Genomic DNA, 26,647 nt, shown 5'->3' with positions numbered 1-26,647 from the left:
CAATCTTACCTCATCGGCCTCCACTACCAAGCCATAATCCCATTCTGCGACCAGTCTGAACCTTTTTTCCTACACACCCAAGTCTCACTCTGCAACACCTGCTCAAGAGATTACATCTCCCTATGCATCGAGAATCTACTCCACCTCTCCAGCTCTGGCTTCATCAACTGCTGTTGAGCCTGCTCCCTAGGCATAACAAATTAACCGATTTCCCTATAAAACCCTTTGTCCTTGACCTTCTAATGAAGGCGAACACCTCACTGCTGCCAGCCTAATCTTTTGGCTTACATGACAGTGCTATCACCTGGTTCACCTACCTCACCAAAAGCTCTTCTCTTACCATGTGTTTGAATCCCTCTCACTGCCTTCCCTTGAATGATTTCCAAAGAGTCATGCGTTATTGAACTACACTTGGAAAGGGAAGAGAATTGTGAATGGTGTAAATCATACCCTACAGTGGCAGGCACCAAATACATTTCTGTGGTGTACAGCCTTTAAATTCAGCTTTATAAATAGATGGGTAATGAGGAGTTTGCAAGAATATTAAACTGGTTGATGTGAGAAGTGAAACCTATGGATTTAGCATTGTGTAGACAAAGCACCAGAGAAAATTGTGAGCAGGCACAACAGTCTGAAAGCACGTAAACTGTCAATAATTACCTTTTGAAAGCTGAAGGAAACTGCTGGGATTCCTGAGGAAGCAAGAAAAGGATATGCCGCATTGTCCATCGTGAGCGGTGTTGCGCTGTTGGGAAAATGAATGGTTGATATGACTGTCAAAGAAAAATCGCATCACAAACACTGAAACTGCAGTGCAATACAAAGAACAAAGAGGGAACATAAAACCTTAAACTTAGCCAGAGCAGTGAACTAAATGATTGAGAAACTGCTTCTGAAAACGTGAGGAAGGATACTTGCATGTAAAAGTGGTTCTCCAACCAACAGTCGGCCTCCGTTTCAGAACCTTAAAATGACTCCCCACCACCATTTATTCAAAAACGTGTAACATTTTCTTCCACCTCTTCCCAGAACTCAATCGGTTGAAAAAAAGAAAAAAACACAACTTTGGCCAACCCTCCAAGAACTTGAAGTCTCTTGAACAGATTTCTACAGAAATGTGGGCTGTTTTGGGTCAGACAACAGCCCTCGGGCAGAAATTCCAATTTAATTTCCTATATAAAAAGAAATAAGGCAGCCAAGCTAGTTATGAATCTGGGGGCAGGCCTCTTACTGAAGACAAAGTTAAATACCTGTAACTACAATGCCCCAGCATTGGTTTCTTCCACAGGCCCACATGCTTGAATCTTGACCAGTTGAAAAGCTTGGGATCAATGTTTAAACAGCAATAACTAATTTAACATTGTCATCTGAAGTGGCACAGTCTAGGGTGATCTCAAAGCAGAGCCGCAATAACGTGCTTCGCATTTGGAACTGCTGAAACCAGGCTTAATGCTGCAAATGCCCAAATGACTGTATAAGCCAATGTAGCCAGCAGGGCCATGTAGGCGAAAAAGGTTCCCTTGGCCTGTTCAAATAGGGCTATTCGTTTATAGGTAAAACACTCACGAAAATGTTTTGTATCAGCAAAGGTAGCTCCTCATAGGACCATTACTTGAGTGTCCAGGATTACACTTTGCAGCACTATTTCTGCACAATAAGAATCGGGATGGGGACTTGTGCTTTTTTGGATCTCTCCTGTCTAGAAGCGAGGAAGAATACAGTCTTTTCTGCCCATCAGATGGTAAGCAAGACTTTAATTCACGGTTCTTTTAGTCATTATTCAAGCATTTGACTATGAAAGATCCAATGCAGAGTTATTTACCTGTAACTATCGCTCTCCAACTTGTTTTTGGTAGAAACTGAGCAGCTGAGCCTCTGTGCAAAGATGGAGCTCTTGGTTTCTTCTACACATTGGCCAGAGTTTAGGACCCACAGTGCAATGAAAGTGATGCATGTAGGCTACGTTTTTTCCCCAATATTGTTTCACTGTCAGGAAATACAGCTGTATTAACATGGAGCACTGAGGATTTACAGTCTGAAAACTGGGACCATTTAAGCCTGTGAATCTATCAAATAATCAATGCTGGAGAACAAGAGAAGGTCCTGACAAAAGAATGAGAAAAGAATGGCTTTGATCTCACAGTCAGTCACAAGGGTGAAGAGGGATGAGAGGAGAAACATGCTTTAGATAGACCCTTTAGTGCAAATGCTGGAGAAAATAAGTTTTCCCAGGGATAAAATATTCTAGAATCAGTTAGATGACTAGGGATACATTTCTAAAGACCAGGAGTCTGCAAGATGCTTATGCAGCTAAAATTAAGACTTTTGGGTCTCGTAGCGCTGCACAATGAAAAAGTACACAATCCATATTTTATTAACCCAGATTCAAGTATGTAGGCATTTTAGGGGTTTAAACATGGATTGTTGTGCAGTGTAACTGTAGAAACAGATTAATTATAAACACCTGGACCCCCCCCCAAATTGAAGTTAGAGCTGCACTGTCTTCCATAAGAGATGCTAGGGACTTCCCTGAGGATGGGTTTGAATGGGCTACTCTATTGACCTAGTACTGTACTGAGCTCCCATCAAACTAGTGAGCAGAATATTAGGCAAAATGCTCTGTACAGGCTTTAGACAAATTCCTCGACGACTCCGCTAGACCCTGCAGTTCAAAGAGTGATAGAACCTTGAGATAGCCTAAAAGTCTACTTTGACACATGCTTGAAGTCTGATCCTGCCAGTTTCAATAAGTAGGGCATGGGTTAAAGTTGAAAAGAGGGAGGATGGTGACCTTTAGATACAGAATATCTTTGGGTTTCTTTGTTAGTGGTGGTTAATGGATTCTGCCCTGCCTTTGCGTGATTTCTCGCTCTACTATCTGAAGGAATAGCTAGTTAAAAAAAAAAAAAAAAATTATTCAAGAGCCATGGTGATAACGTCTAAGACTCAGGCTGAGGTGGAGGTGGAGGACTTGGTAGTGGCAGTTGAAGGTAAGGCCAGCTTGCTAGCCCAGGGGAACGAACAGTCTGACAGGGGAAGCTGGCACTCAATCAGTACTACCATGGCCAAGTCTGAAATTTTTAGAATTAGTCTGCATGGTTGCCTGTTTCACCTTTGTGAAGACATTCATGATGAAAGGGAAGAGAGAAAAAGGAGCAAGCATAAACCCTGGACAATGTGAAAAAATGCATGTCCCCAATGACTGAGAATGCCTGCTTGCATAAAATTGGTATTCATTTACTTGTATCGCCAACAATTCCAACTTCACTTTCCACTTTCTGCAGCTGACGGTTATTGAATCCCCATTAGTGGCAATCCTGTGTTCGACAACTGACCAAATCTATCTATCGCTTTCAAACCTTCATAGGTGTTCGGCTCGTGGAGAGGTGCGGTGGCATATGATCCAGTGCCACAGTAGCTGTGCTGCTGCATGATAAAACTGCAATCTCGTCTCTCCTGGATTATTTAGACATGTTCGTACACTTCAGCACAGATGAGTGAAGTGGGGCGAAAAGGACTGCAGGGCCCATGTTATGGCCTCTCATCTGCACTACCTTGATAATTAGGTTTATGTCCTATCTAGACAAAACCTTCTTGCCACTGATTATTGAAAGTGCTTCGAACTAGTTATGCAAAAGCTAAAACCCACTCAAGAGTTGTTTGAGTCCACCAAGGTAGTGCTTCTCTCTTCAGTGTGCCTTATACTCTGGTGGCAAAGGAAGCTGAGATTTTGGCCAGCAGAAGGGAATAAGAGCGATACTGGAAGACATTACAAGCACTCTTTAACAAGCGCTTCATGACTTACGGCGGTGTCTGAATTTAACCAGAAAAGGCAGGGAGGCTTACCTGCCTCTCGAGAAGGAAACACTCCCCTCTGTGGAGTCTATTATTTCAGCTAACAGCTGGATGGTGCACAATGGGTGTACACAAACTTTGCTCAGCGTCATGTCTAAATTGTTTAAACAGACTGACGTTGTTCAGTTCTTATCCAGAAAAGAACTCAAACTGACTATTGACCAGATGTCAAGGTACAGAAAAATGTGATCCCCCTCAAAGCCGCAGGGACACATCTACAATTGCTATAACATTTATGAAGCTCCTCAGCGCCAAACAGACAGAGGGGAAGAACCTTGAATTGGAAGTGGTATCTGGCCACCTCAAATAGTCTGAATTTGCAATGGTTGTGATGAACAGGACTGGAAGTAGTCATCTTGTAGATCTGAAAACGTCAGGAACTTCACTACAATAAGGAAGTGTAGCACTTCCCTTCAGGGTCTCCATGTGGCACAAATACAGCAAAGATCTGGGAGGCAACAAGAACAACAAGTCGTACGAAGACAGCAAAATAGCCAACTAAAACAGATGAAGCGAGAGGTTGATGTTAGATCATTATATATCATATTTCATGAAGAACTATACACAGCCAACGCGTTTCGTCCGTATCTGGGTTTCTTCAGGGCATTCGGAGAGAAGCTCCCCGATCTTCAGGCAAATCCCAGTGCATGTGCCCTATGGGAGACCATATAGATATCTGGGCTTCTTCAGGGCATGCGGAGAGATAAGCTAAGAAAGAATTAATATAGGCTTTATAAAGAGCGAACTTAGCCCAGGGGCATCAAGGTGCTGCAGAAAGGGATCAGAGATGTCCATAGTCAAGAGGCTTACAGATTCAAGCTGGTTAAGAGCCAGGTCTTTAAGGCCTTACGGAACAAGGAGTGAGTTTCCAGAGCAGAAATTGGAGGAAGGGAATTCCACAGGTTGGCTGCAGCCAATGAAAAATCCCTCCCCCACCCCAATCTGGATTTCCTGAACCTGGGAACTGTCACCAGATTCTTGTTGGCATATTCTTAGCTGCTTGCCGGGGACATATCTCCAAAACAGTTTAATGCTTTGACCCCATATCATGAAAGGCCTTGTGCACCAGGCACAGGGCTTTAAACACAATTCTCCGACCCAATGGAAGCCAGTGCAGGCTTCTGATGGTAGCCGATACAGAATGGAATTTGGGGAGACCCATCACCAGCCTGGCAGCGGCATTCTGCACAAGTTGAAGTCTATGTAGGAGCACCTTATTTATCCCTACATAAAGGGCATTGCACTAATCTAATCTAGACAGCACAAGGGCCACCACTGCCCGTTTCCGCGAGGGGAGGGATAGAAATTGAAAGATCTTTGAGAGTCCTTATCATCCCGAAGCAGGTAGAAACTGTTCTATTTATTTGGGGGCCCAGAGAAAGGGAGGTGTCCACTATGATGTCTAGATTTTTGGCACTGAGGCCAGGGCAAGCTCCAAGCGTATCTGGCAACCAGGCCTCAGAACAAATCTCCTGTTTGTCTCCGAAAATTAAGATCAGTCTTGTCCCCATTGAGTCTTAGATAAGATAAGGGCGAAACGCGTTGGCTGGGTGTACAGTTCTTCATGAAATAAAAGATCTAATCATCTAACATCAACCGCTCACTTCATCTGTTTTGGTTAGCAATTTTGCAGTTGTTGCACAATTCGTTTTACTTGTTACCTCTCAGATCTTTGCTGTATTTGTTGATTTTTCTGTGGCTCTAACTGGAGACAAACCATTTCTGGAGGTGGGCAACGACATGTGTTGATCCTTTCTGCCACTCGTAGCTACAAGTGTTTGTGCGACAAACGGATCCCCTAGCCACCATGGTTTGTTTGATTCTCTCCATGTGGCACAACTGCTGGTATGAATGAGCTGAGCTGCCATGAATCTGAAATGGGACAACAGTCTCACTTTTTTTTCTTCACTAGAACAAACTGGTTTAAGAACCACAGGAACGTAGACTTTGAGTATACTTCTATGGTACCCTCTGGTGCTTCAGCAAGGAGCTGGGTGTTGGAATCACGTGGCGACGTTTGAGGAAAACTCTGAACTAGGTGTTCCTGAATAGTATACGCTCCAGAACCATGATGTTATCTTTACTCCCTTTTGCCAGAATACTGATAATTTCCCTGCTAGGAGGTATGGGTTCTGGGGAATAGAAAAAGTGGTGGTCGGAACCAAGCAGGAATCTGTGTCAGCATCAGGCCTAGTCGAACTGGACAGTTTCCTTACTCTAGGTAAGAGACTGTGGTCTAGTATACGCTACTAGTGGAGCCATTTTGTAGACGCTTCGTGATACGCAATACTTCTGGCATTAGAACTGCGGCTGCAAAAGCATGTATGGGTACCTTGGTGATGCCAGTATCCTCCACGATATGAAGCCGGACTTCTCTCCCTCCCTTCCAATGGCACCTTCAAAAGGTTGTTGTTACTAATGCTTTACTCCTAGGGATAGAGTTGTACCAATGCACAGAAAAAAATGTACTCTCCAGCGGTAAGCATCTTTCTGGTGGATACTTTACCTTCCAACATTTGCCCTCCCCCCCCCCCCCCCCCCACCATTTTACAAAGGAAAATAGGCTACATAGGTTGGACATGGTTAGCTACTGTGGCAACATGGTCAGATGACCAGCTTTTTGTCAGATATGTAGATACGAAGGACAAAACAGAAGAGGACCCTGTCCCAGTGGACTGCGCTTTGTATTAAAGTACAAGTTACTTACCTTCGGTAACAATGTATCTGGTAGAGACGATTCTAGCCGCAGATTCCTTAACGTAGAAATCTCGAGGCGTGAGACTGGATCCGGAAAATCTTTGCCACAGTATCTCTGCGCGCCTGGGGCAGTACCACGCGACCGCGCCCTGTTGTCCGCGGACGTGACGTCAGCAAGGTCACATAAGTCCCACCCCGGCGCGCTGATGCCAGTTTTCTTCGGAGAACTTTTCCGTGCCACAACACGGAGCCATCACAAACAAAACAGAGTATGGGAACAGTGCAAAAAAAAAAAAATCAGTGAAACAAAAAGGGAAGAAGCAAATGGTGAGGAACAGCCAAGCACTGCGATACTGAAAGTCATGGAAAGGAAAGCGCAGAGCACCGCTCTGAGAAGCAACCCTGCAAAGCGAAGGTGATAACCTCCCTGGAGGCAGAAAAAATAAATGACGTGGCAGATGACAAAGTCAGCAACCACAATCTATAACAGTGAAGGGCAACAAGTCCGGAACAGAGGAGTAATGACAAAGCACCCCAAGACAACACCATCAAGGAGTGTCATATCCCCTGTAAAAAGCTAAGGGCTGAGGCACAGCCAAGAAACCCCAACCCAGAGGATTGCGAAGGAGTCCGAAACCCCAAGCAATGAAGGAAAGAAAATAAAAAAATAAAAAAAATGGAAGATTATGAATAGGCCCCAGACTGGAAGAACCAGGGTGCAGGGATGCAAGAGTACACATCAACCTACCGTTCAATCACCAGAAAAGGAGTGGAACAATTAAACAGAACGAAGCATCCCGCCAGGGAGGAAGAGAAAGAGCACCCGCAGAAGACAAATGCCACCCGAAGGCAGACAAGTGCAGAAGACCAAGCTGAAGGGTCCTCGCAGAACAGGGAGGAAGGGCGGGTCGTGAAGGAATCTGCAGCTAGAATCATCTCTACCAGATACATAGTTACCGAAGTAAGTAACTTGTACATCTGATCTAGACTATTAGCCGCAGATTCCTTAATGTAGAATAGATACCCTAGCCATACCCAGAGGGGAGGAGGCTCTGCGAGAGAACCTCACCAGCTTGGAAGAACACAGGGCCCCAACAGGGGATGTGTCATGGGGACAGGAAGGATGGCCCAGACCCCACCAAGCAGAAGTAAGCAAGAACAAGGAGAAGGGAATGCCAGGATACCACAAGCCTACCCGAGGAGCAAAGGGCGTCCGCCAGAAAACCCAGAGGGGCAGAAGGCATCCAGCGAGCACCAGAGGAAGAAAATAACCACCCTCCAAGCCAGGGAAAAGAGAAGGAACGGAGAAAGAGCTTGCCCCAGGAGAACACACACATTGAAGGGCACAGCTGAATAGGTGTCTATTCCGAAGTAGGGAACAAGGCCGGAACGGTTCCGCAGTTGAGAAGCACAGACGTGAGAAAGACGACAGACGCGCAAAGCTCCAACAAACAAGGGACAGGAGCAGACACGGCGCGCCGCGGAGGGGAACCAAAACTACCAGGCGCGCGCAGCAAACAGCTGGCAAATACTATGAAGCAGCGGCTCAGAACAAGGCGAGCGCAAGATGAAGACAGACAGGCCCCAGCCGAAACGGCAGAATACTAGGTGGAAACATCAAGACAACGCTGTAATCAGCATGACAAAGGTCGGTACGATGATCCAGAGGTGAAGAGGGAAGGAACCTTATAGAAGAAGGATAGAAACATATAAGAGACAGCACCAAGCGGTATACTGTGACACCAGGAAGCCGCGAGGAACCTGAGAAAGTATCCACGCCCGCCTAGCTTAAGACAGGGCCATAAAATAGTCAAATACCCCACCTAGGGTATGAATCGTCCCTGAACAAAAGTACAAGTTACTTACCTTCCGTAACGATGTATCTGGTAGAGACTATTCTAGCCGCAGATTCCTTAACGTAGAATTATCCCCAGGCGTGAGACTGGATCCGGAAAATTTTGCCACAGCATCTCTGCACGTCAGGGGCGGTACCACGCGACCCCGCCTTGACGTAGTCTGCGGACGTGACGTCAGCGAGGTCACATAAGTCCCACTCCGGCGCGCTGTCAGTTTTCTTTGGAGAACTTTTCTGCGCCACAACGTGGAGCCATCACAAAAAAAACTGGGAGAGCATGGGAAAACTGCAAAAAAAAAAATCAGTGAAACAAAAAGGGGAAGAACCAATGGTGAGGAACAGTGTCAAGCACTGTTCATGAAAGGCAGGAAAGGAAAGAACACAGCACTGTCCTCGAAGCAACTCTGAAAAGCAAAGGCTACATACTCCCTGAAGGCAGAAAAACATGTGAAAAATGTTGTGTCAGACGACAGAAAGACTGCAACCACAATCTAAACAGGAAAGGACAACAAGTCCAGAGGAAGAACAAGTTACCCCAAGAAAACCCCCTCAAGGAGCATCGTATCCCCTGGAAAGAGCCAAAGGCTGAGGCACAGTCAAGGTTCCCCAACCCAGCGGACTGCAGAGGAGTCAAACCCGAAACAATGAAAAGAGCTGAAGGAGATAAGGAGTAGGCCCCACACTGGTGAACCAGGGTGCAGGGATGCAAAAGTGCACAAGAACCTACCACCCAATCACCACAAAGTAGGAGTGGGGGGGACATGGACCGAGGGGGGGGGGGGGGGGGGGGGGGGGACATGGACCGAGGGGGGGGCATGGACCGAGAAGGAGGGACATGGACCGAGGGGGGGGGGGTTGGCATGGACCGAGAAGGGGGGGGGCAGCGACCGAGAGGGGGGCAGCAACAGAGGGGGGCAGTGACCGAGGGGGGGGGGGCAGTGACCGAGAGGGGGGGGGGGGCAGTGACCGAGAGGGGGGGGGGGGCAGTGACCGAGAGGGGGGGGGCGGCAGTGACCGAGAGGGGGGGGGGGGGCAGTGACCGAGAGGGGGGGGGGGGGCAGTGACCGAGAGGGGGGGGGGCAGTGACCGAGAGGGGGGGGGCGCAGTGACCGAGAGGGGGGGGGCGCAGTGACCGAGGGGGGGGGGGGCGCAGTGACCGAGGGGGGGGCGCAGTGACCGAGGGGGGGGGGCGCAGTGACCGAGGGGGGGGCGCAGTGACCGAGGGGGGGGGGGGGCAGTGACCGAGGGGGGGGGGGGGGGCGCAGTGACCGAGAGGGGGGGGGAGGGCACAGTGACCGAGAGGGGGGGCAGTGACCGAGAGGGGGGGGGGGCAGTGACCGAGAGGGGGGGGGGGCAGTGACCGAGAGGAGGGGGGGGCAGTGACCGAGAGGGGGGGGGGGGGGCAGTGACCGAGAGGGGGGGGGGGGGCAGTGACCGAGAGGGGGGGGGGGAGAGAGACCAAAAGGGGGGGGGAGAGAGACCAAAAGGGGGGGGGAGAGAGACCAAAAGGGGGGGGGGAGAGAGACCAAAAGGGGGGGGGGGAGAGAGACCAAAAGGGGGGGGGGAGAGAGACCAAAAGGGGGGGGGGGGGGGGGGAGAGAGACCAAAAGGGGGGGGGGGGGGGGGAGAGAGACCAAAAGGGGGGGGGGGGGGGGGGGAGAGAGACCAAAAGGGGGGGGGGGGGGGGGGGGGACCAAAAGGGGGGGGGGAGAGAGACCAAAAGGGGGGGGGGAGAGAGACCAAAAGGGGGGGGGGGAGAGAGACCAAAAGGGGGGGGGGAGAGAGACCAAAAGGGGGGGGGGGGGGAGAGAGACCAAAAGGGGGGGGGGGAGAGAGACCAAAAGGGGGGGGGGGAGAGAGACCAAAGGGGGGGGGGGGGAGAGAGACCAAAGGGGGGGGGGGGAGAGAGACCAAAGGGGGGGGGGGGGGGGAGAGAGACCAAAAGGGGGGGGGAGAGAGACCAAAGGGGGGGGGGGGGGAGAGAGACCAAAAGGGGGGGGGAGAGAGACCAAAAGGGGGGGGGGGAGAGAGACCAAAAGGGGGGGGGGGGAGAGAGACCAAAAGGGGGGGGGGAGAGAGACCAAAAGGGGGGGGGGGGGGGGAGACCAAAAGGGGGGGGGGGGGGGAGACCAAAAGGGGGGGGGGGGGGGGAGACCAAAAGGGGGGGGGGAGAGACCAAAGGGGGGGGGGGGAGAGACCAAAAGGGGGGGGGGGGGGGAGATACCAAAAGGGGGGGGGGGGAGATACCAAAAGGGGGGGGGGGAGAGACCAAAGGGGGGGGGGGAGACCAAAAGGGGGGGGAGAGAGACCAAAAGGGGGGGGGAGAGAGACCAAAAGGGGGGGGGAGAGACCAAAAGGGGGGGGAGAGACCAAAAGGGGGGGGAGAGACCAAAAGGGGGGGAGGGAGGAGACCAAAAGGGGGGGAGGGAGGAGACCAAAAGGGGGGGAGGGAGGAGACCAAAAGGGGGGGAGGGAGGAGACCAAAAGGGGGGGGGGAGGAGACCAAAAGGGGGGGGGGGAGGAGACCAAAAGGGGGGGGGGAGGAGACCAAAAGTGGGGGGAGGAGACCAAAAGGGGGGGGGGAGGAGACCAAAAGGGGGGGGAGGAGACCAAAAGGGGGGGGAGGAGACCAAAAGGGGGGGGGAGGAGACCAAAAGGGGGGGGAGGAGACCAAAAGGGGGGGGGGGGGGGGGGAGAGACCAAGGGGGGGGCGGGGGGGGAGACCAAAAGGGGGGGGGGGGGGGGAGACCAAAAGGGGGGGGGGGGGGGGGGGAGAGACCGAGAGGGGGGGGGGGGGGGGGGAAGAGACCGAGAGGGGGGGGGGGGGAGAAGAGACCGAGAGGGGGGGGGGGGGGGAAGAGACCGAGAGGGGGGGGGGGGGGAGAGACCGAGAGGGGGGGGGGGGGGGGGAAGAGACCGAGAGGGGAGGGGGGGGGGGGGGAAGAGACCGAGAGGGGAGGGGGGGGGGGGAAGAGACCGAGAGGGGGGGGGGGGGGGAGAAAGAGACCGAGAGGGGGGGGGGGAAAGAGACCGAGAGGGGGGGGAAGAGACCGAGGGGGGGGGGGGGGGGAGAGAAAGACCGAGAGGGGGGGGGGGGGGGGAGAGAAAGACCGAGAGGGGGGGGGGGGGGGGGGAGGGAGAGAGAAAGACCGAGGGGGGGGGGGGGGGGGGGGGGAAGAGAGGGAAAACACAAGGAAACTGAGAAGGGAGGGGGACGGAGCCCCGCAAGGAGCCTCTGCATAGCGGAATCCGCGTGGGTGTGAAACAACAGAGTCCCAAAGGGTAAATCCACAAGAGGCTCCCGAACATTCTCTGGAAAGACACCATCTCGCAACCAAGCATGGCAGCGGCGGGCCACAGAACTCGCCATAGCGCAGCCGAGGTCAGACGTCCAAGGCCAAACAGAGAATGAATGTAGTTAACTCCCAACCATCCCGCACATGGTGCCGCAGGTCAGCATGGGCATCCTCCTGGGAAGCGCAAGACAGAAGGGACTCCGCAGACTCCCACAGGTCGGAAGTAGCCCTGGCCAACACACAAAGCGTGTTAAGGGCATACAGAGCAGCGCTAGTGGAGGCGAAAATGTTACGCCCCCCCCCCCCCGCCCAGGAGTCCAGCCACCAGGCCTCCCGCGACTGCGGGAGCAGCACTGAAGGCAGGGAAGGAAAAGCAGCCGGCAGGACAGGCCCCTGGGCAGGCTGGTGAGAAAAAAGGCAGTCCGGATCTTTGAGCAGGACGGTGGCGGTGAAGGAGCGGGTGAGGCACCGGATCCCCTGTGGCAGGGGGCCCCCAGAAGAGTTGTGGAGAGACGCTTTAAAGGTGAGAAGAGGCTCTTCTGCACCAGAGCCCTGGTGGAGTACCTCCATTAAGTGGTCCGTAGGAGGTGGAGCAACCGGATTGCCCATCTGCAAAATGCCAGTGGCTGTGAAAATGGCCCGGACAAAGGCCACACCCACCTCCGTAGGGCGTTGCGGGGGAAGCATCTCTTCCGTAGGCGAAGGCTGCAAGCTAAGGCGCCCGTCCCTGTGACCCGCAGGAGGGAGAAAAGACCAGCCCCTGTAGGAAGGAAGGCCCATGGACGAGTGGGGAACCTGAGGGGCTTCTGAAGATGACGGAGAAGCGGTAGGTAGCGGAAGAGCGATTCTGGGGGCTGTGGATATGGAGACGGCGTAGAGCCCGCCCTGGACCTCCAGAGAAAAGGCCACAATGTGGCACCCAGTCTCTGGTGAAGAGGAGACCAGGAGACGACAGCCATCTGGAGAGGAAGGGGCCTCCGGAGAAGAGTCTACCATCTGACGTCGGGACAGCGCCAGTGAGACCACCACGGGCACCTGGGAGTCCTCGACCGGCACCGAAGTGTCCACTAAGGCCGTCGAGTCAATCTCCACCACCACATTCAGTACGGGAGAAGAGGGGAGCGGGCGTCGGAGCCGGAGCGGCCAATGAACGGCACCAAAAAGGCACCGGCTCTACCTCAGACGAGGCAACCGCCTGTGCCGAGGTGCACCCGCGGCACCGCCAGTGCCGGGGAGGAAAGCCCCTGACGCTGGAGAGGTGCCAGCTCGACCTCTGGGAAGACAGCCGCCTGCCCAGAGGCCTGAGGGGGACTCTGGGACGAGCCGTGTGTCCCGGCGACATCCTGTGACACCGCTGGGAACCCCGTGGGGCTTTGCAGAGAGGCAGATACGCCACGGGCCGAAGAGGGGAACCTTGAAGGGCCCCACCTAGACTGCACCACACCCCCAAAACCGGAAGCCGAACTAGTCGGCACAGGGGGCGAAGATGCCGCTGAGTCAGCAGAAGGCCCCGCGCACAGCGAGGAATCCACTGACATCGCAGGAAGAGGGGGAGGGCCCAAGGAAGCCTGCAGAGCTGTAGCATAGGCTTTCATCTGGGCCCTTGACGCCCCAACGACGGGAAACAGCGGATAGGGTGGGGACTAACAAGGACGCACATCCCGGGAGGAACCAGCGCCTTCTGCCGAAGGAGATGGGGCCCTCGGCGGCAAGCTGCAAGACTTACCGGCGAACGACACCCATGGGTCCTCGGCGAAGGACTATGCCGCAGCCGGAAATGGTGGTCCCTGGACCCGTCTGAGGTAGGAGACGGGCGCTGCGACGACACCTATCTGGAAAAGCAGGCCGACAGTAATTTCATCCGGTGCTCCCGCCGGGACTTCGGCTTGAGATGCTGACAAGCCTCGCAGCCCGTAGAGTCATGGTGCTCGCCCAAGCACCACATACAAATAGTGTGAGGGTCCGTCGCCGACATCGGACATGCACAAGAAGCACACGTCTTGAAGACCGAAGGCATGGTAGACTGTTCCCAACTCAAGGCACTAAAGAGGCCCAAAAACAGGCCAAGGAGCACACTCCAGATCCGCATTGCACGCGGATAAGAAGGAAACTGATGCAGCACGCCGGGGTGGGACTTGTGACCTCGCTGACGTCACGTCTACGGACGACATCGGGGCGGGTTTGCGAGGTACCGCCCCCGACACGCAGAGATGCTGTGGCAAAGATTTTCCGGATCCAGTCTCACGCCTGGGGATAATTCTACATTAAGGAATCTGCGGCTAGTAGTCTATCAGATCTGTTTCGGCCCTGCCAAAAAGGAACCTGTAGAAAGGATCAGTGCTCATTTTGCTGTAGCAAATGCATAATCTTTGGCACTTGTCAGGAGGGTGCCCAATGAGGAAATATGCTGTGCAACAACATGGGTTTCACTTTACACATTCGCCAAGCATTATGGGTTTGACTCAGAAGTGCGCTTCAGGACTTTCCCGTGTGACCATTGCTTCAGACCCAACACCTGGGAGAGGGAAATCATGCGAGACCCATTCAGAAGGTTAAGAATCTGCAGGAAGTCGTATCCGTTAAAAGCAAAAGTTGATTAACTTTGGGAATAACCTTTCTGGTTGATACTATCTGCAGTTTCCTCATCAATCCCACCCATCTCACCTCCATGTTCTGAAGAATGGTCAAGTTAATTTGAATAAGGTTCAACGTTAGACTGATGGACTGCATACACACTGTTAAATTACAGCTACTCTAGTCTCTGCCTCCAATGACGGAGATGAAGTGCATTAGGAAGAGACATCAAAGCACATAGGAGGCATTTTGTAGCTCCAGAGAGGTCATGTCTGGGCATTAAGACATAAGGCAGTAAGAAATACAGCCGATAACACCTACTAGTGCAGGAGAGATTGCGAAATCTTTAGAACCCACCTGGTGCATATGGACAGTCAAATGTGGAGGACTCGGCAGGTAGAAGTATCTATTAGAGATGCATATGTTCAGGGGCATCAATGTGCTTTCCATCAGGGATCTTCAGCAAATGTCATACCTGGCCTGTAATAGCTTGCAGTCATCTCAGATTGAGCAGCTGTTCCAGCAAGTCAACAAAAGCCAGTGTTTAAAAAACATCCATGGCTGAGGCAAAGCTAATCATAAAAATTCACCTTCGCAGGATAACCTTTGGCCAAATTCTCACACTCCTGAAGAAACTCATCATAGATCTCTCGTGACCTCGCTAAATACTGTTCCACCACTCCCCCAGCCTGCACTGTCAAGCTCAATGGAAAAAATCAACTTAAACCACCCCAAATTCAACACCAGCCATACTCTGCAAGACCAGCAATTCAGCTTCCGATCACAATGCAATAGATCAACCTAAATCCTAAACAATTACATTTCTTCCAATAGCCAGACAACCTCAGCTCCTGATATTTCAGGACCTATCTTCTGCCCTTGATACACTTACTCAACCCACTCATCCACAACCTTGGGTTCAGTGGGATTCACTGGGAATGCAATTAAGTGTTCTCATATTCAGGCAACCGACAACATGGCAACTTCAATTCCAGAAGCTCGGCCTTTACCTGTGCAATCACCCAGAACACCAGGCTATCCTCAATCATTGCCAGCATCCATTTGGAATCCATCATACAGAATCAAAAATTCACCGACATCCTGAATTGAGACAGCTGTGTGTGAAAGTGTCCTCTGCTCGAGATATCCAACACCATAAACAAGACCTGCACTCAAGCCAGATTTGGATTTCCAGCACTCATCTGAAGGTCAAACCTAAAAAACGAATTCCTGCTTTTTATCAATAAAAAGCAACCAGTTCAAACCTGGATTAATAACATGTACATGGACAGATGCAACTCCAACTTTCACACAACAGGCCACTGATTCATTCTAGACGCCAATAAAGAATAGAAAACCATTCCGCTAATAAAGTGAATTCTAAAAAGTCTTTCAAGCCCTTCTACTCTTGCATCTGGATGGTGAAGCAGCCACGCATCACAGTCCCCGAGCATCCACACTTTTATGCCCCCCTGCACCAGCCCTTAAGGACATACTGCACCATGCCTCAATGGGCTGAAAAAATAGGCACACTAGATCCAATCTGGATAATTCTTGCCTTGCTCTTCTTACCAGCCTACAAAACCTTCAAAATAAGTTAATCTACAAAGCACCCCACCTATTTGGCCAACCATCTCAGGTGGCTCTCCACACCTGTGTGTGTATGAAACGCCATACCTGTATCCTCCAGGCCCACCCAATCAGTGCTCCAATTTAGCAAGACACTGAAGACAACCATTTAAAGAACACTACATCCCAACACAGTAACAGGCATCGCATGAGTGCCAATGGGGAAATACATGCAGCGTGAAGCCTCCATCAAGGGAAAACTAGGTATTTTTAACCAACACCATTTCAGCCAACAAGAGGGCCAGGCTGTTAAGGCTCTGTGAAGCTCAATCACAGCTCACATTCAAACAACTCCACCCCATAGCTTGCCAACCCAGTTTCTTGCAGCTGGTGGAGGAATAAGGGAGTCACCTTCTGAAATATAAATGTATTGCTACTATTGCACAGCATGGGTTGAGAGTATAGTTGTCACTCGGAAAGAAGGTACATATTGGGTGTCCCCTGAGACATAAAGGAGAGCTATACTGACAAAGCCAAACATTAGATGGAGCACCTATAGCAAAGCTGGCTGATGGTCAAGATCATTGTGAGAAATAAAGATAAGGCAGAAAACGTTTAAGGGAAGAGCAAAGTTTCACAAAGGGTTGCATGGGAATTTTGTCCCAATAAACCTGAAGTCATGAGATGTCAAAATTAGAGAGCCTGGAAATCTAGGTTACCATGCACAAAAATCTGCTAATAGAAACCATTTCACAGGTGAAGCCCCCGTTGTGCAAAGCCCTGTCCAAGGTTCCAAAGTACCACTAATATCCACTGCTGAGCAGCAACTGCCACATGTATTGCAGCACTACACAAGTGAATTTTGGTCAAAGCATTAACGCATACCAAATTTTAGAGTGAACCTAGATAAAGGCACGTCAGCACAATGCTTTTATTTTTCAGTGCCTCTTCAAACTTTTTCAATCTGCTGATACACAGAAACCACCCATGTGGCTTAATTGTTCAGGGAAAAATTGACTTTTAGAATGCCATTTTGTATTCAGAGAAATGTAAATGTTAGCTCATTCACAGCACCTGAATGGCCCGCTCCTTTTCTCCCTTACTGAACTGTTTAACCCTTAAAACCAAATCAGAAAGAAACCATTACTTAGTTGAGCATTGTAGGAACCTTCACTGAAGTCATAAAAATTGAAAATTCTACCATATGCCCTTGGAACCCTTTACACTTCAAAGTCAATATATGTCCACCACAGAATTATGTACACATGGTATCATTGTCCATACGAGGTACAGCACCCATCAGGAGCCCATGCAAGGCAAGCCTTTTTTATTTTATTTAGACTGATGCATGCTCAAAGAACCCTATTAAAACTATACCAGAGTAGTTGCAATGTAAATACAGGTACAATCTATTACTGAGTGTAAGGAAACAGGCCTTTTTGCAGCCCCTCCTGACCTCCCTAATAAAAGGCTATTAGATTTTTGCTTTTCAACTCAGAGTGCACCGAGGTCTGGTTAGCAGTGTTCTGACCAATTACCAAAGCTTTGTCGAATTGTCTGTACCAAACTCAAGTACTGACTTAAATTACAGGGTATCAAGGGGATTTAAGGTAGTGTCTCCATCCATGGCTACTGCACTGTTCGTACCACCCTGAGAGTGACAAAGTACAAAATCGCTGGAGAAGTGTGGCTCAATGATTAGAGAGGCAGACCCTGATGCAGAGGTCTAGCCCGGGACCAGGATTCAATTCCCCGCCTCGGCGGGTCTTGGGCTCAAAAATTCCACGGACCTGATAATTCTCGCCTCGTGCCTATTCCAATCATGGAGTCCCATTCTGCAACTCTGGGCAATAGCTTGCTTAATCTCCACAACGGCCCCCACAACGCTAAGGATGCCTGGCCTCCACCTTGAGGGTGCCCAGGAGTGGACGCCTCACAGGGAAAAGCCAGGATGGGTTCGACAGCGGTATTCGTACAAGCGCCTTGAGACCCTTGCGGGTGAGTAGTGCGCTATACAAGTATCAAATTTACATTTACATTTAACAGCCTGCCACTGCAGACTGGAAGAGCAGTGTATACATTGCTAGTTCGACTTTGCCACTTAAACCCATGGCAAACCCACCCTACCCTTACTAATATAAGCAAGTCTCTCCTAAGGAGGCAGATCGAGCCCTATGAAAGGGAGCTGTATATTAAGCAAGACCTATACGTTTATACATATATACATCTTAGAAGCAAAACCGCTAAAGTTGGTTTTTGGGGAGGAAAGTTATAAGCAGATTGGCTAACAGGGTTAGGGGCTGGCAAAGCCTGGCTAAAACCTTGATTGGGACTACAAAACTGGTTACTGCAAGGTATCAAATTAATTGTGCCATTCAATCAGACTGGACACCTAAATCAAGAAGGTCACTTTTAAAGCTAAGCAACTTTTAGCAAGTTGCCACTCTGCTCCCTAGCGAGCCCAGTGGCCTCACAAAGGCCCCGATACACAGACAGCTTTCTGCACACCTAGGGAGACGTGTGAATGTAAATGTCAAGGTACTTAGAGAGCGCACTGTCACCAGACGGCCACCTAGCGGTGTCGCCTTTGCGGTTTCCTGGCGCTGATACTCATACCTCTGTGGAACCCCCCCTGGCTTTCCCTGTGAAGTGGCCACTCCTGGGCACCCCCAGGGTGAAGCCAGGCATCCTTAGCGCTGTTGGGGCCGGTGTGGAGGCTAAGCAAGCTATTGCCCAGAGTTGCAGCGTGGGGCCCGTGATTAGAATAGGCACCGAGGCGAGAATAGACCGGTCCGAAGAAATTGAGCCCGAGCCCCGCCGAGGCGGGAATCGAACCCTGGTCCCTGACCAGAACTCTGCTTCAGGGTCTGCCGCTCTAACCATTGAGCCACACTCCTCCACCTGGGTTCACGAACAAAAGGTAGTTGCTGCAGAGTAAGGTGGGACCTCTCACAGGAAGGCTGCAAGGGGTAAGGCCCAAAAGGCGAGCTTCAAAGCGGAAGCGCTGATGTAGCGCCACCTGTGCCACCACACCCTTGCATGCTGCCTTTTGTTCCTATAGACAAGTTGGAGACAAGGCCAGAGAGGGGAAAATTCTTACCCAAACTGGTTTACCGGTTTTCCCGTGGGTGTGCATCCTTTAGGTAGCTACATCTCTGGGGTAGGCTCCCAAGCTCCTCACAGTCTAGGAAATGTTCAGTCTTCTTGAGTGGTAAGAATATTGCACTCTGGGATTGTCAAATGCCACACATCGACGGGACGTTGTCACGAAAACGGGGAACCAACCAGCCCATTGGCTAGTAACCGCGTTGTCCCTTCAGGGTACTTTCCCTGAATATAAAGGGCACCCCAAACACCGTGGATTTGGGGAAAGGACCAAGAGAGCAGTGCCCTGCTGCCTTTGAAGCTGCACGGACAGGGGAAGGACTACACCTGCTGCACTTCGGGCTACTGAGTTTGGACTGTGCTCGAGAAAAAGTCGACACCCGGCCCCAGATTGAAGCAGTGACTCAAAGGGTCTGTCAGCTGGCCCCTGGAACAGCACCAGGGACAAAGCTGAGAAAGTCCAAACCAGAAAGCAATCGCCACTCCTGAGGGATCACCACAGGCCGCCGCCGGGCACACAACAAATCTGAGGGAGCCAAAAGTTGCACCTTGGTCTCCCAGACCCAGTGTTCTATCAGACCAAGTTTGTCGCTCAAGAGGGACACCAGCCTCCACCACGAATATTCGCGGTGGCCTTCTACTTTCGCAGAGAGGACGTCATGGGATCCCAAGTGCCATTGTCACCTCAACCCAGGACCGAGGAATAAACCAACCAGCACCAGGAGATTCCTTTGAGTATCTTTTGCCTTCATCTTCAGTATCAGGACCACTCTACTGATGTCTATGGAACTCGTCCAGTAAAGTTTATAACTTGCCTTAAAAACACTGTTGGGCAGGTAACTGTTCAAAGTACCCTTTCTGGGCTCCTAGACCTCTGCCCTGTCGAATCTGGCTACCCGAGACGAACCGTAGTTGTTGGAGAAACGGTTTCAAACTTTAACAGTTTTGCAAAGTTTTTGTTGCCCAATGCTGGTTTGCGATTATATTTAAAAGTATATATTTCTTAAAAATCGGTATATCCAGAACCATCAGTTGGATTTAGATGATCAAGGACTGTAAAAATTCATAAAAATATGCTCTATTTTTTTTTTTTTTACAAATTGTCGTGTCTCTTGTTGAGTGACTTTCTTATTCCGTTGTTTGGTGCTGTTAAATGCTTTACACAGTTCCTGAAGTCATCCTTCTCAGAGACACAGCTACCGAGGGTTGATCAAGGTTTACAAATAAGCCTGAGTGGACCCAAGACTATTTGAGAGTGTACTCCAAGGTAAGGCATCAAAGCCATCTCATAGTACTCCCAAATCCTCACATTGAGGGCAAAGAGCGCAGGCTGATAGGTTTACATTGCAAAGCTATCAAATACTGCTGTCTCTTTAGGCTCCTTCAACTTCCACTACCCATGATGCACTGTAGCCTCAATTCTTTTTTACAGTGACAAATTAGAGAAATGGCGTTTAGGAGTATATTAATTGACATTAGATTGCCATGCTACCCCAGGCAGAGATCTCATTCAGGACTACAATGAGGATTCCTATGATACAAGTAAACATTTTCTGCACTGCAGGGTCTTCATCGATCGTCCAATGTTAAAATAGAATAGCAAGCTAAGAGCAGTGTTTAGCCAGTTCCTGGGCATATGAAAGAAATTATAGGAGTCATTAAATATGCCATTTAATAGCTAGCTATTTGCCAAATGAGTACTTTTGAGTGGTTTGACCGTCTCTAATGTCAGCTTGTGTAGATCAACTAATGTAGGCAATAGTTCCTTGTAAATGCATGCAATGATCTCGAAGTGGCAGCTTCACAGATTTCTGCTAAGGGGAAATTCCTAAGCCAAGCAATACTTGCTCTTTTAGTTTAGTGGGCTTTTGGTCTACTTGGAAGAAATGGTAACAGAATGATTTAAAAACTACAAACGATCAGAAAATAGACTGTTTGGATACAACTAACCCCTAGTGGATGTGCCCATAGTTAATAAAGACGGTTGTACGCTCTAGTGTCAGTTTTATTTAGGTACAAAAATCGCAGTACACTAACATCCAACGAGCGTTAAGGATCTTTTCAGTGGTGTGGATGGACTGTGAAAATAGAAAAAATGTATTTATTTTCAAGGTTTTATATAGCGCGAACATGATCCTTGCAGGTATCTGAGCGCTTGACAGGGGGAGACATAGGGCAAAGTACGATGTATACCATTGTCTCCTGATATAGTTAAAAAGTGTATGCATAAAGACCGAACATATAAAAACATCATAAATAGTGATGGCCAACATCCGTTATGCGGGTCACGTCATTGTTCATGTACATTTGTACGTTTCATTTTGGAAGATCTTTGTGGTTTCAGAAGAGTGCTGGAGCTCCTGGAGGATCGATCACCACCCGAGAGCACCAATTTCTGCGCTGTATCTCTCGAGTCTAGTAGTGAAGGGCTTTGAGAGTCATGCAAGCGATTTTTTGTTGAATTCATGCTTAGACTTGGAGCAAACAGAGCTCTGTGGTCTAGGGAAATGTGGTAGTTTTTTTTAGAACCCGCGATGAGCCTGGCAGCTGAAATGAGGTAGGCTCTTCGAGGGGCCATTGTAGACCTGGGAAGTACGCATAGTTGCACTCCCATAGTCTGTGTATTACTAGAGCTTGTACTACTAATTTGAAGTAATTAGGGTTTAATTTTCTCAGAATGCCCATCTGTAAGTTTGCTGCGGCACGGAAATGTGAATGCGTGTTAAGATTCCGGTTGAGTGTTATGCCAAGAGATCTTGCGGAGTCGATAACTTGAGGCTGGCAGTTGAGCGCTGCAAGTTGTGTAAGCCATTCCTCTATGATGGATGTTTGATTGGGAGGAGCGATTATGAAGAATACAGTCTTGAGGGTATTAAGTTTAAGGTGGTTGTCAGCAAACCAACGCTGTGTTTTTTGTAGGGTTAAGTTAAGAGATCTGATGTCCTCTAGAGAAGAGACCTTTAGGTACAGTTGTTAACCGTCCGCATACATGTGATAATGAATGTTGGAGGAGCTAAGAATTTTGATAAGAGGTTCCATGAATAGGCTAAAAAAAAGTGGGTGAAAGGGAGGAGCCCTGCAGGACTCCTAACATGACTGGGATGGACTTCCAGGTGATGGACCTTCAATCTTTGGGATCTGTTTTGGAGAAAAGAGGTGAACCAATTTAGGACGGATCCAGGTAGGGCCATTCTTTGTCTCAGGAGGTCTAGAAGATGGTCGTGTTTAACAATGTTGAATGCCGAAGATAAGCATGAGTTTATCAGATGTGAAATTTCATAACTACTATGGGCAGGCATGAGAGGTTTGCCCTCATGACTAACCTATTTGCATGGAATTCGGAGTATGGCTCTACACTGCATGGGACTTATGAATTATGCTACTTACCAGTTACCATATTCAGTTCGAGGCATGTGGGCTGCTGAATTCATATCTGTGCATAGAATACATAGCAGTACCTCCTATTAGCGGCGGCTACCAGTGCCAGCTGCAGCAGTCTGAAAGAGAGTTTGGAGAACAGCCTGTCCTACAGCTGCTTGCTGTCTTGAGTGTACATCTACACAGTAGTGTTTGGTAAATGTATGTATAGTGGACCATGTGGCTGCTCTACAAATTTCGTGTAAAGGGATGTTTCCTAGGAAAGCCATGGATGCCCCTAACTTTCTTGTTGAGTGGGCTCGTGGGGGAACCGTTAATGTGCGTTTAGCTTTGTGATAGCAAATCTGAATGCATTTAACGATCCATCTGGCTATTCCTGCTTTGGAAATTGCGTTGCCTTTGTGTTGTGGAGAGAAGGCAACGAAGAGTTGTTTAGTTTTTCTAAAATTCTTTGTTCTGTCAATATAGTACATGAGAGCTCGCTTTACATCTAGTGTATGGAGCATTCTTTCCGCGACATTTTGCGGTTTTTGGAAGAAAACGGGCAGTTCGATAGTTTGATTAATGTGGAACTGGGATATGACTTTGGGCATGAACTTGGGGTTGGTGCGTAGGACAACCCTGTTTGCGTGCCTGGAGTTCACTAACTCTCCTTAGGGAAGTGATGGCAACCAGGAAAGCCACTTTCCAGGTGAGGAATTGAATCTCACAGGAATGGAGAGGTTCAAAGGGCGGACCCATCAGTCTGGTGAGGACCAAGTTGATGTTCCACACCGATGCTGGTGGGTGTCTTGGGGGCATTACTCGTTTAAGACCTTCCAAGAAGGCTTTGATGGCAGGCACTCTGAATAAAGAGAGGTGCTGCCTGTTTTGGAGATAGGCTGCTATTGCTGTTAAATGGATACGTATTGAGGTGTATGCCAGATTGCATCTGTATAGGTGTAAGAGATAGCAGATTATGTTCTGAATGGATGCGTCTAGCGGGTTAATGTCATTGTTGTTGCAGTAAATGACAAACCTCTTCCATTTAGCTGCATAGCAAGCTCTGGTAGTGGGTCTCCTGGCCTCCTTGATGATCTCCATACAGTCAGGTGGCAGGTTTAGGTAGCCAAACTCTAAGACTTCAGGAGCCAGATTGCCAGGTTCAGCTGTTGCGGATCTGGGTGCTGAATTTCGCCATGGTTCTGCGTTAAAAGTGCGGGTTTGATCCGCAGCCTTTGATGCGGCACCACGGAAAGTTCCAGAAAGGTGGTGTACCATGGCTGGCGCGCCCACGTTGGAGCAACCACGATGAGTGTTAGTGAGTGCTGTCGCAGTTTGCGTGCCACCAGCGGTATTAACGGCGCTGGGGGAAAAGCGTACGCAAATCTGCCAGACCAGTTCATCTATATCGCATTGCCCTGCGACTGTGGATGTGGGAACCTGGCGGCAAAGCTTTGGCATTTTGCGTTTTCGTTTGTGGCGAATAGGTCTATCTCTGGATGACCCCACTGCTGGAAGTACGGTTGGAGTACTGACGGATGTAGCTCCCTCTCGAGCATCTGGTGGCTGTGTCTGCTGAGCAGATCCGCCATCTGGTTGTCCTTGCCGGGGAGGTGTTCCGCCATGAGGAATATGTTCCTCTGAATGGCCCACTTACACATGCTCTGAGCCAGATGAGACAACTGTGGAGAGTGTTCCTCCCTGCTTCTGTATGTAGTACATGGCAGTCATGTTGTCCGTCCGGATCAACATGACTTTGCTGCACAAGTGTACTTTGAATGCCTTCATGGCTAGGAAGATTGCCATCAGTTCCAGAACGTTGATGTGCATCTTCTTTTGTTGTGTTGTCCATAGTCCCTGCACTGTGTAAGTGAGTACATGCGCTCCCCAACCCTGGATAGAAGCGTCCGCTGTCAGTATTATTTGTGGAACAGGCTCTTGGAACAGTCGGCCCTTGCAAAGGTTGTGTGGATTCCACCAATGCAGAGAGTTGTATGCCCGACCGCTCACCAACACTAGGTCTTTTAATTGCCCGTGGGCCTGATTCCATTGACGTGCCAATCACTCCTGAAGCGGGCGCATATGTAGTCTCGCGTACGGGACTATGAAAATGCAGGAGGCCATCATGCCTATCAACTGCATGAACACTCGCGCAGGAAGGGAGTGTTTAGGTTTGAACTTTGAGATCAGCAGTTGCATGCTGTTGATCCTCACTAAATTTGGCTGAGCTGCCAGAGTGTTTATGGTCGCGCCTAGGTACTGTCGTACGTGTGCGGGTTGGAGATGTGATTTTGGGTAATTTAGTGAGAATCCCAGACTGTGAAGAAGGTGAATGGTGAGGGACATGTGGCTGGCACATTGCTGGGCTGACTTTGCCTGAACAAGCCAGTCGTCCAGGTAAGGGAAGACGTGAATGTGTTGTCTTCGTAGATGTGCTGCCACTGTTGCTAGGCACTTGGTAAAGACCCTGGGTGCTGTTGTTACTCCGAAGGGGAGAACTTTGAACTGATAGTGATGCCCCTGAATAGTGAACCGGAGATATTTCCTGTGTGAAGGGTGTATGGGTATGTGGAAATACGCATCTTTTAGGTCCAGTGTGGCTAGGAAGTCTCCCTGACTGAGTAGCGGGAGAACCTGCTGTAGGGTGAGCATATGGAAATGCTCTGAGAGAATGTATCGGTTGAGGGGTCTCAGGTCTAGTATAGGTCTGATCGACCCGTCCTTTTTTGGGATTAAGAAGTACAGAGTACACCCCTGTCCCCTGCAGGTTGACAGGCACGACCTCTATTGCACCTTTTCGCAGCATACTTAGCACTTCCTGCTGCAATAATGCCAAGTGCTCTACGGACATAGGACGGTGCTTTGGCGGTATGTTGGGTGGAGTGGACGTTAATTCGAGACAGTAACCGTGCTGGATAATGTCCCTGACCCACCTGTCTGTGGTGATGGTTTTCCACGCTGACAGGAACCGTTGGAGTCTCCCCCCGACAGGTGTTATGTGGTCGGGGGCAGGGAGAGGGCGTCACTGTTTGTTTTTGGGGGAGGACCTGGTGTTGCCGTAACCACGTCCTCTGCCCTTGGTGCTGGAGCCACGATATCCACCTCTGTTGGTTTTATCATAGGTACTTTGTGTGCCTCCTTTAGTGTACTGCTGCTGTGACCCCTGACCTCTAGCCGCTCCTCTATTCCCGGGGCGACGAAAGGAGCCACTACGAAACTGCTGCGTCTGCAGAGCCCCCATTGATTTCGCAGTGTCAGTGTCTTTTTTAATTTGCGAGGGTAGTGTCAACTTCAGGGCCAAATAAATAGTCCGGGTTGACCGGTTGATTTAGAATATTGTTCTGAATCTCCGGCTTGAAGCCTGAGATTCTCAACCATGCATGCCGTCTTAACATGACGCTTGTGTGGATTGCCCTCGCCGCTGTGTCGGCTGCATCCAGTGCACACTTGATGGATGCATTGGTAAGGCGTTGTCCCTCTCTGATGAGGACTTCCGCTGCCTCTTTATATTCATCTGGCAAATGTTGGAGTAGTGATTCTAGTGTCGTAGTGGGACCTATCATAACAGGCCAGGAGTGCCTGTGTGTTGGCAATGCGCCAGATGTTCGCTGCTTGCGCTGCAATCAGTTTGCCTGATGTCTCCAGCACTTTGGACTCCTTGTCTGGGGGAGGAGCATCACCTGTTTGTGAGTGGGCTCTCTTGCGAGCATTAGCAACCACCATGGAGTCCAAAGGTAACTGACCCCTAATGTACATAGGGTCTCCGGGTGCAGGCTTGTATTTTTTTTCAATCCTGGGGTTTAGCACCCGTACCCTGGTTGTTTCTTTAAAAATGTCTTTTGCAGGTTTGAGAACTCCTTTTAACATGGGCAGAGTCTTGACAGTTCTTTCGGAAGAGGCGAAAGTGTCCACCAAGAATTCTTCTTCGACAGTGTCAGAATGGAGTTCTACTCCATGATTGGCAGCAGCCCGTTCTATGAGGGCATTAAAGGCAGCAGTGTCCTCTGTGGGAGAGGTCTTTATGTTATAAAGCTGCGTGTCATGGGTATCTGGTGCGGCACCCTGGTCTGTGGGGGTCATCCCATGCCTGATCTGGGTCTTGCAGGTGATCATCAGGATCGATATCCCCAGGGTAGGTGGTATCATCCCCAACATAGTCCTCTACTGCGTCTGCCTCTGAAGGCGTAGGAGAAAAGGACGGTGGATCCTGATGGAAGGGTTGAAAGTGGTCATGAAGCACTGGCTCTGACCCTGCCGGCAATTTGTGTTTGAGAGGAATTTTGTAGGAGTCCAATCCCCTCTCTGGCGTGATTTTCCGCTTGCGGAGCATCAACCT

The 26,647-nt window shown here is 50.0% G+C and overlaps 1 protein-coding gene across 1 annotated transcript in view; it reads right to left on the bottom strand.

The window, feature by feature from the left end:
- The window catches only part of TFRC (transferrin receptor), a 454,042-nt gene that overhangs the window by 99,970 nt on the left and 327,425 nt on the right, over positions 1-26,647 (bottom strand). Inside the window, exon 16 of the mRNA XM_085635983.1 lies at positions 661-745. Within this exon, the coding sequence (XP_085492109.1) occupies positions 661-745 (85 nt within the window). The remainder of the gene's footprint in view (positions 1-660; positions 746-26,647) is intronic.

The sequence above is a fragment of the Triturus cristatus genome, chromosome 11 (assembly GCF_964204655.1).
Source record: "Triturus cristatus chromosome 11, aTriCri1.1, whole genome shotgun sequence".
NCBI lineage: Eukaryota > Metazoa > Chordata > Amphibia > Caudata > Salamandridae > Triturus > Triturus cristatus.
The sequence above is the reverse complement of the archived record's forward strand: the minus strand, read 5'-3'. Positions and strand labels throughout refer to the sequence as shown.